This window comes from Squalius cephalus, assembly GCF_949319135.1.
Source record: "Squalius cephalus genome assembly, chromosome: 6".
In the NCBI taxonomy this organism is placed as follows: Eukaryota; Metazoa; Chordata; class Actinopteri; order Cypriniformes; family Leuciscidae; genus Squalius; species Squalius cephalus.
In genome coordinates this window covers 38,239,243-38,263,439 of record NC_137127.1, presented here as the reverse complement: position 1 = coordinate 38,263,439, position 24,197 = coordinate 38,239,243, and the positions used below count along the sequence as shown (strand labels likewise).

Here is a 24,197-nt window from a genome sequence, read left to right as displayed (position 1 = left end):
ACATAAGTTAGTTGCAAATATTATTTATTATGTGAATGTTGCAGCAAATAAACCCAGCTTAACAAATTTTTGAGTTTTGTATTAACATCTACCCAAAAGCCATAAAACTCCACTTAAGTCGTGAAGTAAAGAATGCTGTTTTCAGGTCCAAATCTATAAAATACATACATTGACCAGCAGGTAGGACATCGTACGATTGGATTCGGACTAATAAAACGGATTTTCATGCTTGAATGTAAAAAATAAATAAATAAATAAATACATACAGAGACGTTTATAGGATGCATTAGAAAGAAGCCCAACTATACAGTACTTACTGGCCAAGTGATGCTGACATTATTAAGGTCAGTGCCACTAACTCAGATTCTGTGTAAAGAACAATTCTTTGTGACTGTATGTTGTTCTCAAGTTGGAAAAGCAATTCAGTTAGTGAATCTTAGTTCCCAGGACATTCACAAGATGGATGAAAATGCTGATGCTAAAAGGAGGGCAGACGTGACAACTTAGGACACAAATAAAACACGTTTAATCTTTTGTGGCACTTAAAAAAAAAATCCCTTATAATGTAATCCCTTAATTTACTTTTTTGTAAATTGGACCTCTGTTAAACCTGATTTTTTTTTTAGAATTGACTTTTTTATATATAGTGGTGTAAAGTATTTGAGTAAATGTAATTAGTTACTGTACCTAAGTGTCTTTTTGGCTAATGTAATGAGTATCATAGATATTAGCGACTTTTACTCTCTACTCGATTTTTTAAAATGAGTATAGCCTATGTATTTTTTACTCCAGAACATTTGCGATGTAGCCTATACTGTAACTCATTACATTTAGCATGGCTCCTAACGTTTTCTGTGGCAGTTTATTTCTGCTACAAAAGAAGCGATATTGTCATCTACAGGGCATTAAAGGTACTATATCTTGTGTTTTTTGCCCTTACTCACCCAAACTTGTCAACAGGGCTACTTTGCGCAAATATGAGTGCATACATGGCTGTGGTTCAAGTAGGCTGTGACTATTTAATTTTGACTATTTAATTTTACTCAACGTTTGTTTTTATTTATCCATCATATTGAAGCAACCGTTTCGAAGGATATTGGTTTACTTGTTATGCCCCTTTTGAGCACTTGAGCTTAACTGAGAGTGCTTGTAGACATTTAAGTGCAATATTGGAATCACATGGACTATTTTAATTATGTCTTTACCACCTTTCTCAGCCTTGAAAGTGGACTTGCATAGCTCTTGGATTTCATCAAAAATATCTTCATTTGTGTTGCGAAGATGAACGAAGGTCTTACAGGTTTGGACCAACATGAGGGTGAGTAATTGATGAAATAATTTTCATTTTGGGTTGAACTAACCCTTTAATAAACAGAACTGCATGCGTATTGCGGAAGAACATTGTAGCCGGAGCTACTTCTCTCTGTTTATGTCTATGATGAGTCCGAATATAAACACTTATTATTGGTGTACCATAATGATTCAGGATAAGACAAAAACATGGTTTGTAAAATGGATTCATGATGTACTCGCTTATTATATAAATGTTGTACATTTTCAACACAAAAAAAGTTATGGACTGCAGCTTTGCACTGTTCAATTCAGATAGGCTACTATAGGGCCCGTTTTCACTGACAGGGCTTAGGTTAAGCCAGGATTAGGCTTTAGTTCAATTAGGGCATTTAAGATTTTATAAACGTGCCTTAGAAAAAAAAAAAAAACAAAAAAAAAAAAACATTTTAGGTGTGCAGCTTGAGACAAAACAATGGAAAGTTGCTTTCAGTTCAAACAGCTCAAACATGCATTTTAGTCTGGGACTAGCTTAAGCCTTGTCTGTGAAACCGGGGTAAGGCTTTTACTCAAGTACTATTGGAATTAGAGACTTGCAACTTGTAATGGAGTAATCTTCGCTGTAAGGTATCTGTACTTTTACTCAAGTATGGTTTTCAGGTACTCTCTACACCCATTGGGGGCTGTATCAGTGCTGGTTGTCACGATACTGGAATTTCTAACTTTGATACGATACCTTGAAAAATATTGATATGCGATACCATTTTCTATACCATGGGGAAAACTGCTCCCATAATTCCCAGAATCTCATAATTCTTTGATTTTTAAGGTAATTTTATTTACTTTGAAAGTAAATCGTCAGTAAATAAAAAAGAACGACTAAACAAATGGCAAATGATAGCACAAGTAAATACAACAGAAGAGACAAATGAAATAAACATGATTTGAAGTTTTTCAGGCAGGTCTAACAGTAGTATTCACCTATGAAATACTACAACAATTAAAGTAATCAAATGTAAAATAACACTGGATAGTCTTCATTGTAAAAATTAAATACAGATTAATGCTTGCAATTAAAGTTACAATTATTCAGTTATTCAGTCAAGTGATTTTCTATGTGGTGTGTCAATGTTTTGACGCAATTTCCACTGGAACAGTAAGACAAGGTAGGACATATCGAACAGCTCCTCCCCTTTTATTAAATAGCCAATAGTGTTTTGTTTATATCACAGCTTGGCCAGAGCTGTTGAGCTTGGTAAAGCCGCAGTTTCCTCTTAATCTCTAACCGTTTCTCCTCCTAATCTCCTCCATATCGCTTAAATATAGCATTCTGTGCAGAATTCAAATGGGTCCGATATATGATCCGCTCTGTGCTATCGTGTCTCTGGACCGGAGCAGACTTGTGTGCGTGCTGCGGCAGTTTGCATGACACTAATGTGCAACCAGATCTCATTCTCCCCAATGGAAAGTGTATTTACACTGTCTGAATCGTTCCCTATATAGTGCACTATGTGCCAGCGTCTATTTATAATGTAGGGGATGGGACGCTTTAGATTCTAGACAGCATTTAATCGGACAGAAAATCTGATGAGAAGCTGGAGTGCAGAGTGATGCCATCAAAATCATTGATCCATATTGGCAGAAGTGAGAAACTGTAAGTTTTGAATGCTTAATATATTGTTATGGAATTTACAGTTAAAGACCCAATGACCAGATATGATTAATTAAGAACAGGAGTTAGAAGTGCAGTCAATTTAAGACAAGAGTCAGAAATATAATAAATAGAACATTTTTACTGATGATAGTTTGCAGTTTCTTCAGGCAGAAGTCAGCTTCAAGACTCACAAGGAGTTTGTACTCAGACCGCCTCCCTTACAGTTACAAAGATCACAGCAATTATTCCCTTCACCAAGGTCTGAACTACATCATTGCTTCAGGTTGAATGATTCTGATTGGCTAAGAAATAGATAAACACACTTTCTCCACACATGGACTGATAGGCATTACCACATCTCCATAGTCTGTTCGGCTGCCACCAGGAACCTTAGTTAGGTACCAAGAATACTTACACACACACAGACACACAGCTTCTTCAAGGTTGGATTTGGTCGGGCTCTAACTATCAACAGGAGAATCTTCCCAAAACATCCAGATAACATGTTCTTTCTCTCAATGAGAGGACACTTTAATCTAACACAGTAAAGTAACAACTTTAACTAAGAAATGGTCACTTGATCTATTGTTCCAATGACCCTTGTGACCTAGTCATCATGGTTAACTAGAGGAACAGATATATATTTTAGCACGTAGAAGACCTTTCTCAAACAAAACGAGTCCATATTTCATTTCTGGAAGCCGGGCTAAATGAGCAAGCACTGTTGTTGCATTCCTGACGTGGACCAGACCCTTCAGTCACCTCTCAGATATTTAATACAGACATTAGAGAATACATGAAAAGAACATTTCAGTAATCACACTACTTCTATAACAAAGTAAAATCTCATAAGCCTAGATAAGTCATTCAACTCATGTGGAAAGAAAAATATTGATTACTTTGATTATAATCACTCATTAGATATACATTAAAGCAGCAGTGGATTTCAGAATCCACCCCCTTCAATATCTACAAAACATTTTTTGTCATTGTTTTGTAGCACACTACCTTATAGACAGGCTTTGGAGGGTTACTTTAAAAATGTATTCTGTTACAGTTACAAATTACTTCATAAAAAAAGTATTCAGTAACGTAATCCAACTTCCAAGTACCACAACATTAAAGTAATGTAATCTGATTACTTTTGGATTACTTCAAGGTCACATATATAAAGTCAAGCAAGAAGAAACATATATATATATAAACCTTTTATTTATTAAGAATTTGGTCCAGTGTCAAATATTTGCAAAATATAAACTATTTAAGAAAATGTCATATAGCTGTAAGTAACTATGTTGTAGCTAAATGCTCAGTTAATATGAAACCAGAATTTATAATAAAGCAAATATAATAAAAACTAATAATAAATATTTCTTCAACAGGAAAATAGAGAATGCAAATATTAGTTTTTTCCTCAAGCAAATATAATAAGAACAGAATTTTTAGACAATGGAAATGTTTCTTCAACAGGAAAATAGGAAAATAGAGAATACAAATTATTATTTTTTCAAGCAAATATAATACACAAAATATAATCTAAGAAAATGCCTTATAGCTGTAACTATGTTTAAAATTATGTTTAGAATTTTTACACAACATCAAACAGCTAAAAGTATAGGATTCAAAATTACTGCAAAGTTTAATCCTGTTAAATATTGCAGTGAGTTTTTAGCAGCATTTGGCATACGTAATGAAAGACAGAATGTGCATTCAAACTGTTCATTCAGTTTGGGCAAAACCTTCTGTTGTAACGAAGGAGGAGGACTTGCTCCATGTGGTCATCAGACATTCTGCTTCGAGATAATGCAAGTACATTTACCCTAACTAAATAAATAACTAAATAAACGTTCAACGGGAGCACTAGAAGGCAATGTGGTATTGTACTTCATGAAGAGCTGCTTGACCAAGGGATAAGAATTTAGAGATTTCATGTTTTATTCAGGATCATCAAGGAATCTCCGAATCTCTTCCTCTACTGTGCCTTTACCCACACTTTTTGCCTTTTCGAACGCAAAAAACTCCTCATCTGATTCATCAGTCTCAGGGCTAATGCTCATCTCAGCTGCGGAAGGAGCAGTGGATTCCAAAGATGTTGCCTCCTCAACCAGTGCTTTTTTCACATCTTCTCTCTTCTCTGGAGAAAGCCAACACAAGCGAAATTTCGGCATTGTGGTTGTTGCCATTTTTGCTTCATGGCTGCTTAGCATGGCGTCAAAGCGATTGTCAAGTGCTTCGATATGACGATCATAACGTGCAGTGATGATAAGACACGTGGCAGTTTGTCAAAACGTTTTGATTTGAGGCTTAGGATTGTAGGAATGAGAAATCCAAGGTAGCATCTTTTCTCCCCCTGTGGTAGATCAATGGAATGGGAAAGGGGTTGTAACACATCATCTACACACTCTCTCAGAAAAGTCACCTCATGTGGGTGCAGTTTAGCAACTCCCAGCTTTCCACAGATGTCAGTCAGCTGATCCTCTCTGAGACCAGTCAGTTTGGAAATGGCATCATACTCTGAATTCCATCTAGTAACACATGGAACAGTAAGTCTCATGTTCGCAACATCTTGCACAGCTTCTGCACTTACTGTTGACCGGTGTGCCTTGTTCCATATAGAAGCACATTTTCCCATTGCACTTCGGTAAATTTTCCGAAAAGGGCCTTTTGATGCTGCTTTATCCACCTCATTAGTGGCAATCAGATTTAAGGTGTGTGCAGCACACATTTGATGAGGAGGAAGAAAAAAAATGCTCTTCATCTCCCTGCATTTCAAGAACTGCAACCATGTCTAGAAATCGTAATCCATCATCCAGGTCATCTGCAGCTACATCCTCAGATGTTTCAAAATCTCGGAAAGCTTTTTACAAAGTTACTGCCATTAACGGTGACAGTAGCCCTCCCTTTGTGTTGTAGTTTGTACTCTGCATGTATTTCACACATTTTTGCAGCAAGGACATCAAAAGTGTGCCGCCCTTTAATTCGTGAACAGGCCAATGCAGCAGACCTTCTCTGCAGAGTGTTTTCTTCAATCCAGTGGCATGTCATGCCTAATAAACTCCTGTTATGTGCAGTCCACAAGTCTGCTGTTGTGCAGACATTTGATACATTCACAAGTGTTTCTGTCAAGCTATTTTTCATTACCGCAAACTCCCTCTCAATGTTCTGGACAAGCGTCTTTCTGCACATCACAGTTTTTCCTCCACTGAGTCCTTCCACAGGTTTTTTAAACGAAGGCTGCTCAACCAATGAGAATGGCTTAACATCATCAATTACAAAGTCAAGAATTAGTTTGTTAATTGTACTCTGAGCTGTCCTTTGTCCAAATTCCAGCTTTGCCTGTTTGCATGGAGGATGCAAGGCCCCTTGCCCAGGATCAGATGTGCTAGGTTGTGTAGTCATCTCAGGCCAGCTAGCTTCTTTGGCCAAATGATGTGGATGCTTCCAATGAAAAACAAAATTAATTTAAAAAAAAGTAGTTGTAGGCTTTTTAATTTTATGCTTGTGTTTAAGGATTTTAAAGAAAGAAAGAAAGAAAGAAAGAAAGAAAGAAAGAAAAAGAGAAGGGAGGGAGGTAAATGTAAATTACATTTTTAAATTTATTTTTAATCCTTCACAATTTCTGGAAGTTTTTAAATGTTTCAATCTTTTGAATGGCTCTCAACAATAAACATTTTTAAAAATCAGATTAATTCTCTATTGCAATATTATTATCGCTGTTGTTGTTATCCTTAGAGCTTAAAAATATAAAAGTGACATCAGATCATAATCAAACTGAACAAGCTCGTATCAAACATTTCTGTTCATGTTTGTTCTGCTTTAATTTTAATGTTTAGCATGTTGGTTAGTTTTAAAACCTATTAAAAAGCAATCATGTCTCATTTCCACGACTTGGGAACACAGAGCCCTGAATATATATTTATGTAAAGGGCTATACAGACATCTAGTGGCTACAGTATGGTATTACATATTATTTTGTTTTATTTTAAACTAACATGTAACGTTACAAGGAAAAAAATAAAACACAACATTTAAAAATTCTACACAACCTACATATTAGTTTATTTTAAAATGTTGACAAGTACATGTTGACTAATGTCGTGATCTTTCTTAATTTACCTGACTGAACTTGGGGCATTTCAGCGGGAGTTCCCCTAAGTTACATTACAGCGAACAACCCCTTAAGTGAGAAGAGATTAAAAAGGACATTTTGGGTAACGTTAGGCTACTAAAAAAAGCTACTCTCCTAAATTTCTACAGATTCAAACATCGCTAGAAAACTTACAACTGCGATCATACAAACCACTGAATTTTAAAGCAGTAATAAACACTACATTTTAGCAAGCATGATTTCTGTGCTAGTCTTACCTGCAAATGCTTCTTTAGGTTGGATGTCGAGTTCTTTGATAAAGAAAGTGTTTTGCTGGAAGGCACAGTTTGCACTGTACTTGTTGTAACCATGTTTGCATTTTCTTCTTTGAAAACAAAATAGCAGCGGAATTTCCATGAACTGAAAGCGTTTTTACCCGCGGGCAGCATCGTTTCTATTAGCAGCAGTGATTCAATCTGCTCTGATGAGATTGTAGACAGCTGCTATTTGCGCATGCACCAGCAGGTGGCACACGTGAGTCATTACTGGCAACAGAACCAGGAACTACTAGCAGCGCTTAATATAGTGTTATTATGCCAAAATATTGATTTATTTAGTTTTAAATCAAACCATTGTAATCCTGAAAGTATTCCCCCTTTTTCAAAATGTAACTATAATCTGATTAGCCTACTACGCTTTCTGACGTAACTGTAACCAAGGTTATTTTCGTAAACGAAAACTGAAATGACATATATTTGTGCATAGACGTAATGGTTTTTATACTGTACAAACTGTATATTCTGTCTCCTTACACTAACCCGACCCCTAAACCGACCAATCACACACAACTTTCTGCATTTTTACATTTTCAAAAAAACTTATTCTGTATGAATAAGCTTGTGTACCTTAATTTAGGTCCCCACAGTGACATGAGTCCCCATGAGTCTGTGTGCATTCAGATTTAAGTCTCCACCGGGATAGAAAAACATGTACACACTCACACACTGCATATATACTTCATTATTTAATCACACTGGCTTCACAGCAGGTTGTGTTGGCTGTACTCAGGTTAATTCAGCTGTTTTTTTGTTTTGTTTTTTTTATACACCAGTGGTCACTCTGCTACATGGTTGCAATCTGAAACATCACCGCTAGAGGCCGCTGAAAACTCCATATAGCCCCTTTAAGTGCAATAAGCCACGAAAAAGAACTCAATTTGGTACTTGCGAGCTGTTTGAAAGGGCGGCTTTATGTATGCGCCACTTAAATAGATCAGTGGGGCGTGCATTTTTGGTGTGAGCATGAAACCTGCACACCCGCAACCCCGTGCCAAAATTCTAGACCTAACACTATTCAACTGGAAAGGCAGGTGTGTGTCAATTTGCCGTCAAAGTACATTTCAGTATGGAGATAAAGGATAGGATCATGATTTTTACAGTATTTTTACTGAATCTGATGGTATGGACCCGGAGAACAGTGACACATGATGTCAGATTTTATAAGCAGATACCTGGGAAAAGCTATCCATTAGAATTCCTGTTCATCTGAAGGGCAGTTGCTTGGCTGGCACAGGATCAACTGGAATCCATCTTTCCTGGACATGGCATGGACAACAAATAAACTGAAGAAATAGAATGTTGAATCAAACAATGTAGCATTCACTGTAGCTGTCACACAACAGAAGGGAACAGACAGGTAAGTGGATTAATAGATGTTTATTTCAGCAGAGGGTGGAACGATAGCGGGAACCAGGGAACGGTAAGTCTATGACAGCAGGAAATATCAGATGGTGACTTAGCTGAATGTTAATGGAGGTTTGTCTCTTTGCAGATGGTGGAAGATAGTCAAAGGTTGAAGGCCGAAGGTTGACAAGCTGGATCTGGACGGAGGATGACGGAAGACAGGAGACGGGAAGTGGCGATCTCAGGTGAGTATGACTGGAAAGCTTTGCAGGTAGGTAGTCGGTGCGTCTTAGGGTTAATGACGAGACCAGACAATGATGTGAGGTGCTGCGTCTCAGTTCGCCTACTTTTACTACGCCCTAAAAGTATGTACTCTTTTTGTGAAGAAAAAGTGCATGCTTTTAGAGTAGACTTTGGGACATACTATAACGTCATACAATTGTGTCTTTAATGGTGGCTCTCTGTCGCTTAGTTACACTCATCATGTCACGCAAACTGACCTGTCAATCATCTTGTCAAAGATAAAATCCTCCACATTTCATATTTAATTTCCTACTATCGGAGAGAAATGCAGAAGCACTTTGATCTGCAGTCGCAGGTCTTTCATGCAGAGAACTCTCCTCATATTAATGCATAACGATGCATTTAAAAATGAATGCCCAAATGGTTCTTTATAAAAGTCCACATTGTTATTGCAGATGAAATATAACACGGATAACATTAAATCAATATTTTTCTATCAGGTTAAACTTTGATTAGTCACTCAAATCTTTATCTAAACCTCTCACCGTCAGTCGCGGATATCCGCCATGTTTTGTAGTTTTTTAACAGTTTTTACTTGTGTTTGTAGTTCCTCTTCCAAAGAGCAATGGATTGTGGGCAACATTAGCCTTTAGAGCGTGCACGGATCAACACTTTGAAAATCCACCGGAAATAGTAGACCATCCAGGGACTTCTAGTATACTCTTTTCAACATACTATGCTTTGGTACACACTTATTTTAATCTCACACACTGTTTAGAATGGATAGTTTGGACATTGAGACGCAGGGAGGGTGATGATGGTAGATATAGGGCGTGTTGATGAGGGAGTGCAGGTGCAGTAAATCAGTATTCGGGTGATTGGGAACGAGTGGGCGGATCGTGGCGATCTGGTGATGATTGGTGTTGTGATGGTGACAGTAGCACAGTGTAGCATATTATAGCTTGAAATGTGTCGCTGTATAATGCATAGTTTCACATAATTTATTTTGTATATACTATATAAAAATAGTAGGTCTAATAAAAAAAGTGTGCAAAACATGACCTTTGTTGCAACAAAACCTTGGGGTTATTGTACATAATGGCCAAAAGTTTGCAAGGAACCTGAGCTCTGTGCTTCTTGATACCGTTGAGCATCCTGTTTAAAACTAGCAAACATAATACAGGCCGTTCAGCAGAGAAATATTCAATATTCTGTCTGAGGTTGTTTTGATGCATGTAACAAAATAAAAAGATATTGTGCTAGAAAAAATGTAGGGCAGAACTTATTCTGAAGTTCTGATGTATCCTTCAGATATAGGTTGGATAGTGAAACATTATGTAGGCAGTTACTGTATGTACACCAAATTGGAGCCAAAATGAATGCAAATTATCATTATTATTTTTTTTATTTTTTTTCAGTGTGTACTAATGAATAATTACCAAGAACATGCATTTATACAGTAAAAAGATTCAATCTGGATTTCTAGTTGAGTAGCCACATATGTAACCACATTGTGTTGAATATCATAGATATGTTGAAGGAAAGACAAGATAGTCAAGAAGTCTGGTTGTGATGTGCTGGAAAACCCAACCTTTTTATTTTTCTACATTTTTGTGACTACAGAAATGCTGAAACATTTTAACACTGAAAAAAGCATGGTGACATCATTACTTGCATCTTTTTTTTCCGATTTTTTTTTTTCTTGCTTAGCAAACACAGAAGATGATATTGCACGGCATATAGAGAACAGTAGCTAACAGTAAAGAAGAAGAAGAAGAAGGAAAAAAAACTATTTGAAAGATCTGAATTTAAAATTAAAAGCATGAAGCATTACTACCTGAGAGTAATACCTACTGCATTCCTCCACTGAAACAGACACAACATACAGAGAAAACAGGCAGAGAAAGAGAAGAAAAAGAAAAGTGTAAAAAACAGAACCAGCTTGATACAAGATGCACTGTTCGAAATGGAAACAAGCGCTACTTTTTGCGAAAGAAAATGTCAGCAAGTTTATTTTTCAGTTTATCAAAACCTTCCTCCTTCTTTATAATAATCATCGCTGGAAGTAGTCCCTCTTGGACCTACAAAAAATAAATATAAAAAAAATGAAAAACATGATTTTGTTTTCCAGCTGATTGTCTTAGGCGCTCTCAGTATTATACGGCACACAGAGCCAAGCCTTCTATCAAATAGGAACTCCTTTTCCACGACAACCAACTGGGATAGGAATTAATGATTAGAGCAATCCCAACATTCACATACATCGAGCTATCTAAGCTAGACACTACATTAGAGGAGTGGGTCGGGACGGAGCGTAGGGTTTGGAAAGAGAAGGGGTGAGTATTCTGTGACGCTGTGGGCAAACACTTCTGAGTCTTTGACTGTGTTGAGGGCAGAGAGGATCTTGACTCACAGTTGGGCTTGATTTATGCCACTCTTTGCTGTTTTAAAAAAAATCTGATCATCTATCCGATATCCCTTATGCGCCATAGGAAACCAATGGCCAGCAAACCCAATACAACAAATAAAACAATTCTGATTGTACAGCATAGTGAGACGAAAAGCACTGCTATCACGGACGTTCTCTTCAGTCCTGCTAATATAAAGGACATCGTTCTGCATCATTCTTTTCATGATGTTTCCAATCCTAAGCAGACACACGTGTACAAAATCATGTCTGAACCACTAGCAGACTCAAACAGAAATAGAAACTGCTGAAATAACAATACTGGCTCAACCAATGCTGTGATTTTTGAGGTGGGACAGTCTGTCTGATTCTGGGGGTCCCAGTTCGGCTGGTTAGTTTGTCTATATAAAAGTAGTCGTGTATTCTGACAAAACAAACATTTTGCCAACATAATAGCACTAATAATGGCTTAATTGCAGCAATCAGCCAACTGCCGCTAAGTTGAATGCGGACCATTCTCTCCCAGTAAGTTAGAATTCCTTAGGCGTTAATCCAAACAATGGAAGATGGGAAGAGTGTTTGAAAACAATTCGGCAGATCTGTTTGGTGCCACTAGTGGAGCAGAAATTACGTCACCTTCAACATACAACATTAGACACACACTTTCGCCCTCCCCATACATGCACACACCAATTCCTGTTTTCTTTGCAGATTTATTAGACTTTGCTCATTGTCAGTACACACGTTCGAACCAGAATTGACATATCAGATGGATCTAGGCAGCAGTGCCACGTCAATTAAAAATCAACCCAGCGACGTGACCCCGTCCCCGGCAGACCCGCTGCCCCACCCGCGCTCCACCCTCTCAGTGTCCGACACAGCAAAGTGGGCAGGACTTGTAGCCCTCCGTCCCAAAAGCCACAGATTGTACTGTTTAGCAGTATATGCCCCCAATAAGTTGAACTAAGTTTGTCTACATTGTCCCACTATATGCCCTCTACTGGTTCATACCCGTGCAGACAGCAAATAACCTCACAGACGCCAGTGCTTATGCAAAAATTACACTACTTTCTTTCGTCCCCCCACCCCCCACATCCCCCCCTCCCACTTTTTGGTTTGGTTAGAAAATCTTTGGATGTGCAGCAATACCCATAACACAATGATTTAAAGTAGAAAGGACAAATCATTCTGGACATTTAAATAAAAATCAAAAAAATCAACTGAAAACATCATACACTGCTTTTTTTATACCACGACGAGGTCAGTCCTCCGCGGCTCTTTGTCTGGCAGTGTATTAGTACAAGGGCCAAAGTGCCATCTAACATACAAACACAGAGGAATGGAAATTCATCAATATATCTACACTTCAGACATAAGGCTGTAAAATAAAATGAATGTCCATTTTTTTGTTTTTGTTTTTTTGTTTTGTTTTGTTTTTTTCCAAAAAAGCCTACTATGTACAAATCTATATTTTCTACAAATACATAAATTAAAACAGAGGTTAAGCGATAAAAAAAAAAAAAAAATGCAATTAAATTAACGGAAATCACAACACCGTAGTAGAAGAAAGTGAACGAATAGACACAGAATCACAGCAATTGGTTTTACCCTGTAAAAAAGAATAGTCAAACATCCTTAGAGTATCGGAATAACACAAGGCTTTTAAAAAAAATAAGCTTCTTTTTACTTTCTGCGAGTTTCAGTCTGCTATATCACGGAAACTCGCCTTTGGTGACCAAAACTGAGCACTTTCGCCAAACCTGTCAAAATAAATACTCATAAAGCTTTTTCCCGAAGTAACATCAATGATTACCAAACTAGTTAGTTCTGCCTTAATCACATAAACTCTCTATACAACAGAACTGTGAAAATTTATTACTATGAGGTATTCAGATATTGGTAAAGACGTGCACGGCCTAATCGGTGGACACACCCACTGGTGGGGGGTGGGGTGGGTGGCGGGTCAAGGTTTGGCTGGGCGTTTAAAGGGGGAGGTGGCAGGAGCTTTGGTTTGTCAGCGAGAGTTGGAGAAAGCAAGAGAAATTCCTTTGGTATGTTTTCATTGCATGGTTGCGCTGGCAAAAGCACCACGGTGAGAGAGAAGAAATATTCCATTTTTTCTTCGTCAGTGGCCCTTCCACAGGCTGAGGTATTCCGAGAGTTAAAAGGTGGGTGTCGAGAGGTCAACGGCGGTTTAACACTTTGGTTCAAGCAAGGCACTCGTCCTGTGAGTTTAAAACATGTCTGCCGAGGGAGCTGTTATGAGCACGGATGAGTGATAGAGAGCATTAGAGCGAAGGAGAGGAGGAGACAGGGGAGGGGAAACACACCATCTATTCATCCACCTTATCATTCATTTAGGCCGTGCAAAGAGAACAAATCTTTGGTATTCTTTGGTATCATTACTTTGATAGAAATCACGAATGGAAACGGACTGAGGTAGCATCTTTGGTTCACACCATAAATATCAGCAGGTCTTAACATTGTTTTGTTTTTTTCTCATTTTTTCTGCTTTTCTACATGAGGAAGCAGCGCTCTTTTATATATGCTTCGATGTTGTAATAGTCGTAAATACCAAATATATTTTTAAAGCTAAAACACACCACAAGAGACAACAAGGCCAGATATCTTGTGAGTTTGAGTGAGTCTATTATATGAAGCGAACGAATCACCCTGCTTCAGTCTCAATAATGCTTTCTTCCTAGTTGTGAAATGCATAGAATGCGCTCCCTCTCTCTCTTACTGGGATATTGGGTTCGGGCCCGGGTGTTGTGGTGCGGTGGTGTTGATGGTCGATGCCGTGAGAAGAATGATGCATTAGACAATGAAATAGCCTTCTATCAAGAAATAAAAACAGCATCTAAGTGAGCTTAATGGGAAATGAAACCGATGGATCTAATATGACGGCTTATGGGTTTGTGAAAGAATGCTGACAGCCACCAGCCATTCAGACGTTTTTCTGTACTTAATAATCGGGTTGTTTTAACCCAATTTTGGGTCAAATATGTACAAACCCAAACGTCGGGCTGGGTTTGTCCATATTTGACCCAAAATTGGGTTCAAACAACCCCGCTTTTTTTAGAGTGTAACATTCTAAGGATGAGAAAGTTGGTTGAATGCAACGGAACATACGCTTTGAGTCTGTGAAAAGTTTGAAATGGAATGTAACACAAAACAACCTGAATTTCCTCCTGCTTCCTCTAATGACAATTAACATGCGCATGCATTTGCTCCAGACAAAGCTAAATATGATAAATGACAAAAAAACAAAAAAAACAAAAAAAAACCTGTTGAGTTATTTCACCTTCAGCCTCATTAAATGAGTCTGTGAAACTCATAAAAAGAATATCTCCTTATAAGCTGTGTTTGACTGATGGATGTGGGTATGAAATGGTGACAGGTGCTAGTTAGTGTAACTTTATCTTTGGTTTTCAGCAACTGGCATTGAAACATTTAAAAAACAGGTAAAAAAGGCAGGTTAAAGCTAGCAAAAATCTCCCTGAAATAATCACAAGGAAGGACTGAGGCAGGAATGGGATCGGGGCACGGATGTGTCCTCACAGAGACATGCTTGACTACTACTAGATTGTTCATTAGGACAAATAAGAGACTTAATTATGTGTTAAATGGCTACAGGAACTGCAGTCCATATTACATGTATGGAGTCACCTGAATGGAACTGATAAGAGGAATCAACATAGTTTTGTCTGATTTAAATAATAATAATAATCAAAAAATACACATGTTTCTTTGGTTCTACCATCTGTGATTGATAAGATGGCAAATTCACATGTATTTTTAGGTTCCTATGTAACTTTTCCAACAATTAGGAAGAAAGCACTATCCTGAGGGTGACATTCAGGCAACCTTTGTCAAGATTCTACACCACCTGATTACATCTGGCATCCCTGGCTAGATCTGGGATGCCTAAAAACACAGAGGTGAGCCTGTGATGTCAGGCATTACACCTGCGGGTCAAGCCCCTCAATGATGTCACGAAATCTGACATCAGAGTGAATAACAATCACTCCAAGTTTTGAGATGATGGCCAATCATTGATGAGAAAAAATCCTTGAAAGCAACCAATCACATTAAAATAAAAGAAAGTCTTTGAGATGGAAGTTAGGGGAGTGTGTTGAGATGGGGAACAACCCGTGATTGGAGTGTAACTTCATTTTTTTTTTTCATTTTTTTTTTTTTGTTGCAGAATGTCAGACATAAACGAACAAAGTCCTAAATGGGGGTCAAAGCAGTCTTTGGTGTTTTTTCTTTGGATATTATAAATATCGGTACTGTACAAGTTTTAAGGGCAAACGCTGTCTAAAATTGTCTCTTGTTAAGTTTTCTTTGTTTAAAGCTTTTCCACCGAAGTTTTTTTTTTTGTTTGTTTTTTTCCCATAATGCAGCCATTACTCCATCATGCTTTGGTACAAGTGCTGGAGGAGGAGGAGTTGGCCGAGCTGCCGTCGTCCAGCCACTTATCAAGGCTCCGTCGACGCGCGTTCATGAAGAAGTTGCTGACGGTGGCGAGCTCCAGGCCCAGCTGCTGAGAGATGGTGATTTGTAACTCTTTGGACGGGCGCTTGTTCTCTTTAAATATTGCATGTAAAGTCCGACGCTGGACATCAGTGAAGACCAGTCGGGGCTTCTTGGAGAGGCTCCCCCGCTCGCCTTTACCGTGGTCCTGCTCCTTTCTCTTGCACGCTGAAAGAACAAAAGGTTGACATGCAAAAGTCAGACATGATTGCCTAACATGTAAAAGAAACTACGGACATTCTGAAGCAGACTTATTTGTCATGACAGGATGAGTTTTTCTAAACATGGAAAAGATAAAACAAAACAGAAAAACTGCTGCTTTTGGAGGGTTTTGTATGGTAATTTCATTTACACTATAGTCTCTGGAACTGTCCGTGGTGCTTAAATCTAGCAATACGATCAGTAGGCCTACAATAGTATGATCACTTACTGCCTGACAATCATAATAATAAAAAAGCGCTTATTAAACCACACACTAAGCAGTCATTTTGAATGAAGAAGCTTACTGATGTTTTCTGTCTTTGTGCGCGTAAATTCCCAGTGGGCGGCATTACGGTTTAGTTTACAAAAAAACACAAGGGGGCGCTAAAAGACGGTGCAAAACCGGTTAAAGCAGGCGTTTACTTGAACAGTCACACACATAAAGGCAGTCTGTTTTCTTAAACACATAAACCATCTCAACTCATTAATATGTAAAACACAAATTCGCATCTCAGTTCTATATGGTTCATTCTAAAGCACATTTTCTTATTTACATGCAAAAGTTTAGACAAGAAATAAGCCTACTCTCATTTGAATATTTAATATTCAAATACGTTAACAGAACATCTTTTGAATATTATTTGAACATTCATAATATTTAAATAAATTACTAAATATTTAATAAAAACGATATCAGTAATCCTAAGAGTTTATATCTATTGTGTCGTAACTATGCAAAGAGGTACAAATTGAATAACACTTTAATGTGCATTCTGGTCGTGTAAAAAAAAAAAAAGAACGAAACTATGCGCAAGGAAAGCAGTTTGGGTAAATATTAACAAAAAGCAAATGAGTTCGCTATCATGTGTCATAAATCAAAAATGTGTCCATGCACAAGGCCACTGTGACGAGACCCAAGCAGATTCCCAGGGAAATAACTGCGAACCTCTTTATCCTTCAGCACATTTGATCATCACATATAGGTACTGTTTGTCTGCAAATCATTAGACAGGCGCCAGATAAGCGCGCACACGAGGGCGAGGGCGCGCCCACGGTCACTCATTTCACAGTGGCTCCATGCAACAAAACACAACTTAAGGCCTAATATTAAATTTAGGCCTAATAAGTCGATATTATGTCATATAATTATATCATATCTTAATATATAGCCTGTGTAATATTATAATATATAATAGAGAAGTTTTTCAGATATGGGCTATATATACCGGTCTGTTACGCATTTTAATAACACTTATGAATTATTAGTATAGTTTTTGAATTACTGTCTTACATTTTTTAGCGCAGCCGCATGCACATTTGGATTCAGTTTATTAATTGTAAATAGACTAAAAATGGCTCATGGCTTTTTAGATAGCAGTTGTTTTTTAAAATGTTTAAATGTAAATTAGCATAATCTGTAATACATTATTTGATACATTTTAATATTTACTATGTGGCCAACTTTTTATAATATTACAATAATTTCCTTCATGGAGTAGTTTGCAAAGTGCCTGAAATTTCTTCAGGTTTTGATTTTCTTCATTTATTCCCAAATAATATCGATAGCAAAACGATTGCCAGTAAAAAAATCTTAAAAAATGAAAGTTATAAAAAGTTTTAAAATTTAAGGTTGGTTATAATAAGATTAATACATTGTTTTACTAATAAAATTAGACCAGAATGACCTTTTAAAAATAATATAATGGTAATTCCTCATAATTAACAACCATATGCTAAAATATAAATATAAAGAGCTGAGGCAAAATACAGTTGAATGTAAAAGCGTGAACGACAAATTCACAGCATAAAAATCCCGCGTGTGAAAAAGGTGTAAAAGCAGTGATGTGAAAGACTGCTGAGTGGTCTACTGTCTTAAATTACTAAGGAAAAGGAGAAGGGAACTGAATTTGAATAATCAATATACCAATTCTATATTTACCTCTCAGTAGGCCGATCACATACCCTCAACCATGTGTACTCGATCAATAATATACATCACTGTGTCTGGAACCTTTACTAATTTCAATATCATTTAACGGAATATGAAAATAATCTCGCAAAACCAAAATAACTAAATCTAACTGGCATGCCTTAGAACGTTCAGTACTTAATTATTATTTTTATTTGATAATAATAATAGTAAAAATGATGCAAAAGGATTTTTGGATTTTGAAGCTTATATCGACCAAACGAAAACAAAAATACACAGCATATGAAAATACATTACGTGAATGTAAGCATATTCCCTATAATCCTGTCCTTTACAGAATCGTGTGTAAATAAAATGATATAATGTAAATTCATATGTGTTCTTTTACTACGAACGTGGGGCAAAAGTCAGAGCAAGGCCGAATCTGAATGAAACAAAACCAAACAAACATCAGCCCAACCTCAGTTTTCATAATACCCTGGCATTGATATTTATAATAAAATCGAAACTTCGATATAGAGAAAGGAAATCGAGCGCAACTTAGAATGTAAAATAAAGACTGATGGTGTGTACGCGCAAGACTAAGATAATGACACACAAAGAGAGAGCTTAAATTTAAAATCGACATAAAGCTCTCCTCATATATATATATATATATATATATATATATATATATATATATATATACATATATATATACATATATATATATATATATATATATATATACATATATATATACATATATATATATATATATATATATATATATATATATATATATATATATATACTTTTTTCTTTTTTTCAAAGTAGCTTTTTCTCATGCGCAAATTAATTACTCTAATAACTGACAGTTATGATGGAGCGGTGCAAAAAAAGAGGGACACTCGTATTTGAGATGCTCTCTCTCTTTTTTTTTCTCACTGCTGGCTTTGAACGGATCAGTGGCCCCCAAACCCGCCAGCCAATTGATTCTAATTCTCGTGAGGCAAATTAATGGAGCCCCAATCAGTTAATTAAGAAAACCTACACAGAGCACACATCACTGGAGCTGGACAATAGATAAAGAGATCTAACCAGAAGACAGAAGAAAAAAAACATGTCTATTTTTTTTTGCAAACCCAAACCCAAACACACACTGCGACACCAATTCAGAGCCCGTTTAAGTAGTGCGCGCACACAAACAGTAACATATTTACGCATACCAGTTCAAAAACTAAATGTAGCCTATTCACGATACAATACATGTTGTTTCACCACAACGTGCAGTAGCCTAATGTTATAAAAAAATATGTAGATCAGTGTTTATTAACGTGTCGCAAAGACAAATTGACACAGGGACATTGCATCCATTTTCACATAGAGACAATGGGACTGAGGCCACCGAGGCTTCCAGACGCGCATTTCTGATCAAACTATTTCTGTTGACCCGTGCATTATCTGCACGCAACTCAGTCTGAGGATGTCAAATTGCACATCAAATAGCCCCAAAACAAACAAGAAAACCAAAACAAACCCATTGCACGGGATCACTTTACCTAGGCGGTCATTTTTTTTTTTTACATCGAGGACACAACCTCAAGTTTAAAGGTATCAGTGGCAAAACAAGCACAATCGCAAAACCTAAAATGTTAGCTTTGCAGGAAAACTCGCAAAAACGATGAATGCTGGCCAGCCATGTAATGCATTTGAAGGAAATGAAATGAAATGATAGTGATAAACTGAGGAGAGGAGAAGAAGTGTGTATTACCTATTGTTCTCTCACCTGCGAGCCTGAGCGCTGACATTCTCTGGAACTCAGGCTCCTGCAACCATTTCCACATCCTGCGGAAGGTTTCCCGACCAGACTTGAGCTTGCTCCAGGGCTTAGGGTTCCGGAGCAGGTCCGAAAGCGTCCCCTGCGAGCGGCATAACACCCTCTGGGCAAAGATGGCTTGCGGAATGCTGTATCTTTTCAGTTCCGTGGTGATTCTTTGGGCCACTTCTTTGGTATTGACCTCTTCCATCTGGCCTGAATTGCTGCCGTTGTTCAGCTGCGATCCGGGCGCGGAGGAGTGGTTATGCTCCCGAGTGGAGCCCAGCACCTGCCCGTGGCCCTGGGCGTTGAGATGGGCGTGCGGGTGATGGTGGATGCCGTTGATCGGCACCATGCTCGCCGAAGACGCGCTCATGTGCTGCTCCCCATGTCGAGCCAACATCGCGGGGTGGTGTGCCTCGAATCCGTTAGGTGTGAGCATCTTCTCGGCGGGCATGGTGGCCCCGGGGTGCGCGTAGGGCGGCAGCCCCTGCTGAGAGTTGTGAATGCCGCTCAATCCGGATCCCGAAAGAGGCGACAGGCTCTGTCCCATGCTGGCCACATCCTTGTGGTAGGGAGAGTAAAGGTTGTTCATCGGGGCTAGACCCCTATCGTCCCTCATCAAGGTGAAGCTCCCGCTGACGTTCCCCGGGATCCGTTGGTGCGGGTGATGATGATGGTGGTGGTGGTGATGATGATGGTGGTGCGGGAATTTGTCGGAGACGGTGGAGATGGGCGGTAAAGGCTGCAGCGGGGTGAGGGTGGTGTAGGTGCTGCTCATGCTCATCCCGGGGGGAGCCTCGCACGCCATGCTCATGGCCGGGTGCAGGTGCGTGGCGAGCCCGGGGTGCTCCGGGGGCCGGTGGTGATGATAGTCGCCGCTGTCCAGGATTGATGCCATGCCCATGGAGCGCGCATGGGCTGATAGGCTGCTCCGATGGCTCCTGTGATGAGCGCTGTCTCCGGTCATGAGATCCGCCGGTTCATGGCTCACTCCGTGCAGATCGCCAATGTTCTCCATCGACAGCTGGGCGTTCATTATACGTGCAAGCGTGTGGACAAATCATCTATCTGATATAGCGGAGCAGTGTCCACAGAAGTGCTCTCATTGGAAAAGTTCTGTTCTTATCTTGAATATTTTTTTTTTTTGCTTTGCTTTCTTTTCTGATTTTTTCTTCGCTTTTTCTATGTTTTATAAAGTTTTGTAATTTTTTTGTAATGTTAAGGCCCCCGTCCCTTCAGCAGTGCATGGTGTCGGTGTGCTCGCGTCCCTCGCCATCTCTTGCCATGTCTGCTGTTGTTTCGCGCACTGCTCCGTGCTGCGGCTGCCGCTCCGCTTCCCCGCGCATGCGCGCTGATCCCGGCTCCTTTGACGTCACTTATTAAGGACGATGCACCCCATTGCTATTAAATAGGAAAGCCTCCTGCTGGATGTGCAGCATGATCAACCTCACACTGTTATATCTAATCTTAATAATATATATTTTAAAGTCAGTGGAATGGAATGGAGTGTTGGGACAATTATGCTTTAGCTATATGAAAAATCAGACGACCCTACGAAGTCACAGTAAAGGCTACGCGTAAATAATGCATGAATAAAGGTAATTTGTTTGGCAGAACCTCCTTAATGCAATGGGCGCAGAAAACACACTTCCGGGTTCACCTGGGGGCCTCTGCTTACATTAATATGCATATTCATTAGTTCCTGCTCCAAACTTCAGAGAAACCTTTGCATACATGCACATATGACTGCAGATATTATGAACATTGTATATATAGCATATAAATCGTCATGACACTCAGTTGAAATAAGAACGTTTCCACACTGACGCACACAATATATACTTTTTTTTTTTTTTTTTTTTAATTGCAGAAAATTGTGCAAATATACAGATTGCTGAATGTAAGTCATCCCTGTACAATGCAGAGTTGGAGTGTTTTTGGGATCAAGGACAGACGGATTCGTAATAGGCAGAGAAAGGCTGGACAGATGTTTCTATTGTTGTGCTATTAAGAGTAACGAACCAAGCCATCAGGAGTGTGTCCCGCTTCCGTGGCCTGGCAGTATAATGACACAGCACATTACGTTTCATTGGTGAACTTCCCTGAATAGGCAAAACGCATGTCTATACCAAATCAATGTTACAAACATACGTGTGTATTTCTTGCATATACATAATGGTTAAACTCACGTGTTGAAAAACGCAATAAAATTTGTATTTTTACAAAATACAGTTAACTAATTTATCATAAAAATCTAGCAATATAAAAATACAATTCATGTAGATTGTGTAAAATCCCAAATCCAATACCATAAATCTGACATGATGAACTTGTAGAAGTTTTTGAAAGTTGGAAGAACATAAATTACCAAGCCAGTTACAAGCCTCCCAAACACCCCCCGCACATTACAGAGATATCACTTTGCACGACTTCACATTGTTTACAGTTAAAATCGACTCCAAAAAGTCAGTTTCATAACCAGTCAAGCGAGAGAATGGGATAACTGGACAGTTGGAGCCCGGCGAAAGCGTCCAAGCCCGGGTGGGGTGACAGCTTGCAGTGGTCAGACCTGGGGCCCCCAGCTCGTGCGCATAGGGGACATGTCAAAGGTGACGCTTCAAGACTCCTGAAGCTAACAGCTGCGGGGGAGGGAGAGAGATTAACTTTTTCAGACTTTTCCTGCTTTCTTAGGGACCTGCTTATAGTGACAAAACACATACATCTGTCAGGGTCAAGAACAATGCCATCCGGATTAACGAGTTAAGAAGAACAGAACAAATAAATAAAAATAATAACAATGAAAATTAAGACAGATTAGAAGTCAACTCGGTTCATTTTTTGAGGATTTGACAAGTGGTCAACATAACGAGTTACAATAATAATAGTAAAAAATAATAATCCGTTTATTATTATTCCTTACGACTGAAGGCAATTACAATTAAAGACTTCAGAAATGAAACAACATCGTCAGCTGAAATATAACAACAAATAAAAGTAAATGCATGCAGTTTTTTTTTTTTTTCCGCTTATTAGGAATTTACAGTGGTAACAAACTCTCTGGCTCACGATATCATTTATTTTCACATAAACAAAAATGGAAAGCCATACAGTGCAGGTCACAGACTTTGCATTATCACCATCGACCATTAATTTGATGAAAAAGATCGTATTCAAGCACGAAATTTAGCAGCCAGCCACATCTGCGCACATTCTCATAGTGGTCGATATTTTTCATTCGCACTCGTGTCTCCGTGACGTGCGCAGCGGTGTGTGTGTGTCTGTGAGGGGGTGATGGAGGTTTTTTTTTTCTTTCTGTTGAGGCCTACCTAGGCGTCTCTCCTTGCCTCTGAAAGCAGAGTTTGTAAATCTTTTAACTGTATACAGCAGTGATGGAAAGATCCGTTTGGATAAATAAAAGAGTAATGCGTAAATGCGTCTTAAAATCAATGTCACAAAAATTGTAATATCAAATTATATTTTCTTATTATTGTTTTATAAACTATATGTGAAACTGATCATATTTAATAAATATACAATTATAAGCCGAGGCTATGCACCGGAGTCTTCAAAGTCTAAAAATAAAATTCAGTATTTAAAATTCTAAAAAGATTTCATAAGTTTTATTTTCACTGCAAATCAAATATACAATAAAAAGAGACTGAAAGGCAGTGCCAATGAAACAAATATTGATTATTAAAAAAAGATTCTCCCGCTTAACATTTCTTAATGGGATAGGTGCATTCACCCACAAAGCATATTCAATTATTTAAAGACTTTTGCCCCTGAACTTTCCCTCAAATCGCTGTACTGTGTTTTATATGTTGGAACATCATAGATCTCCTTTACTTTAAATGTGAATTAAAGCCAAACCTGAGCACTAATGGCACTGTATGAAACAAACAGAAGCACAGATCAATACAGAGTCAAATATTAACACGACAGGATGATGGTAATTTATAAATAAACCGAAATTACAGTTTGTTTTTTAACGGCATTTCAGTAATAAACTGGCAATTTAAATGTGTATCCAAACAACGTGATTAAAAAAAAAAAAAAAACCTTCAGGTGTGTAAGGTTTTAAATTATCCAATACTGTAAACTGTGAATAATATAAATCACGTACTCTCATTCCCTGATATCCTAAATCGTGTTATCTAATTGTCAATTATGCAGACATTCGTTGCTTTTGAAATGCAACTGTTTAAAAAATCGTTAAATATTATTTTATTGTGAAATGTTTATTACTATTATTATTAGCCTATATTCAAAATATTACAATTCCAGAGTTCTCAAACTGAATCTTTATCGTTTATGACAGGGACAGGGTAGTTATTACAGATACCATAACAATGTCTTACGTTACATT

The 24,197-nt window shown here is 38.1% G+C and overlaps 1 protein-coding gene across 2 annotated transcripts; it reads right to left on the bottom strand.

The window, feature by feature from the left end:
* Positions 1–15,563: 15,563 nt before the first annotated feature.
* On the bottom strand, positions 15,564–21,121 carry onecut1 (one cut homeobox 1). 2 transcript variants are annotated; one of them, XM_079874989.1, is made up of 2 exons: positions 19,784–21,121; positions 15,564–16,067 (listed from the first exon to the last, which is right to left on the bottom strand). In XM_079874989.1, the coding sequence occupies exons 1-2, from the start codon at positions 20,865–20,867 to the stop codon at positions 15,781–15,783; spliced, it is 1,371 nt and encodes a 456-aa protein (XP_079731115.1). In that variant the 5' UTR covers positions 20,868–21,121; the 3' UTR covers positions 15,564–15,780. The 2 variants fall into 2 exon arrangements, with proteins under 2 accessions (XP_079731115.1, XP_079731116.1); XM_079874990.1 differs by having other exon boundaries at positions 15,567–16,067; positions 19,799–21,121.
* Positions 21,122–24,197: the final 3,076 nt, after the last annotated feature.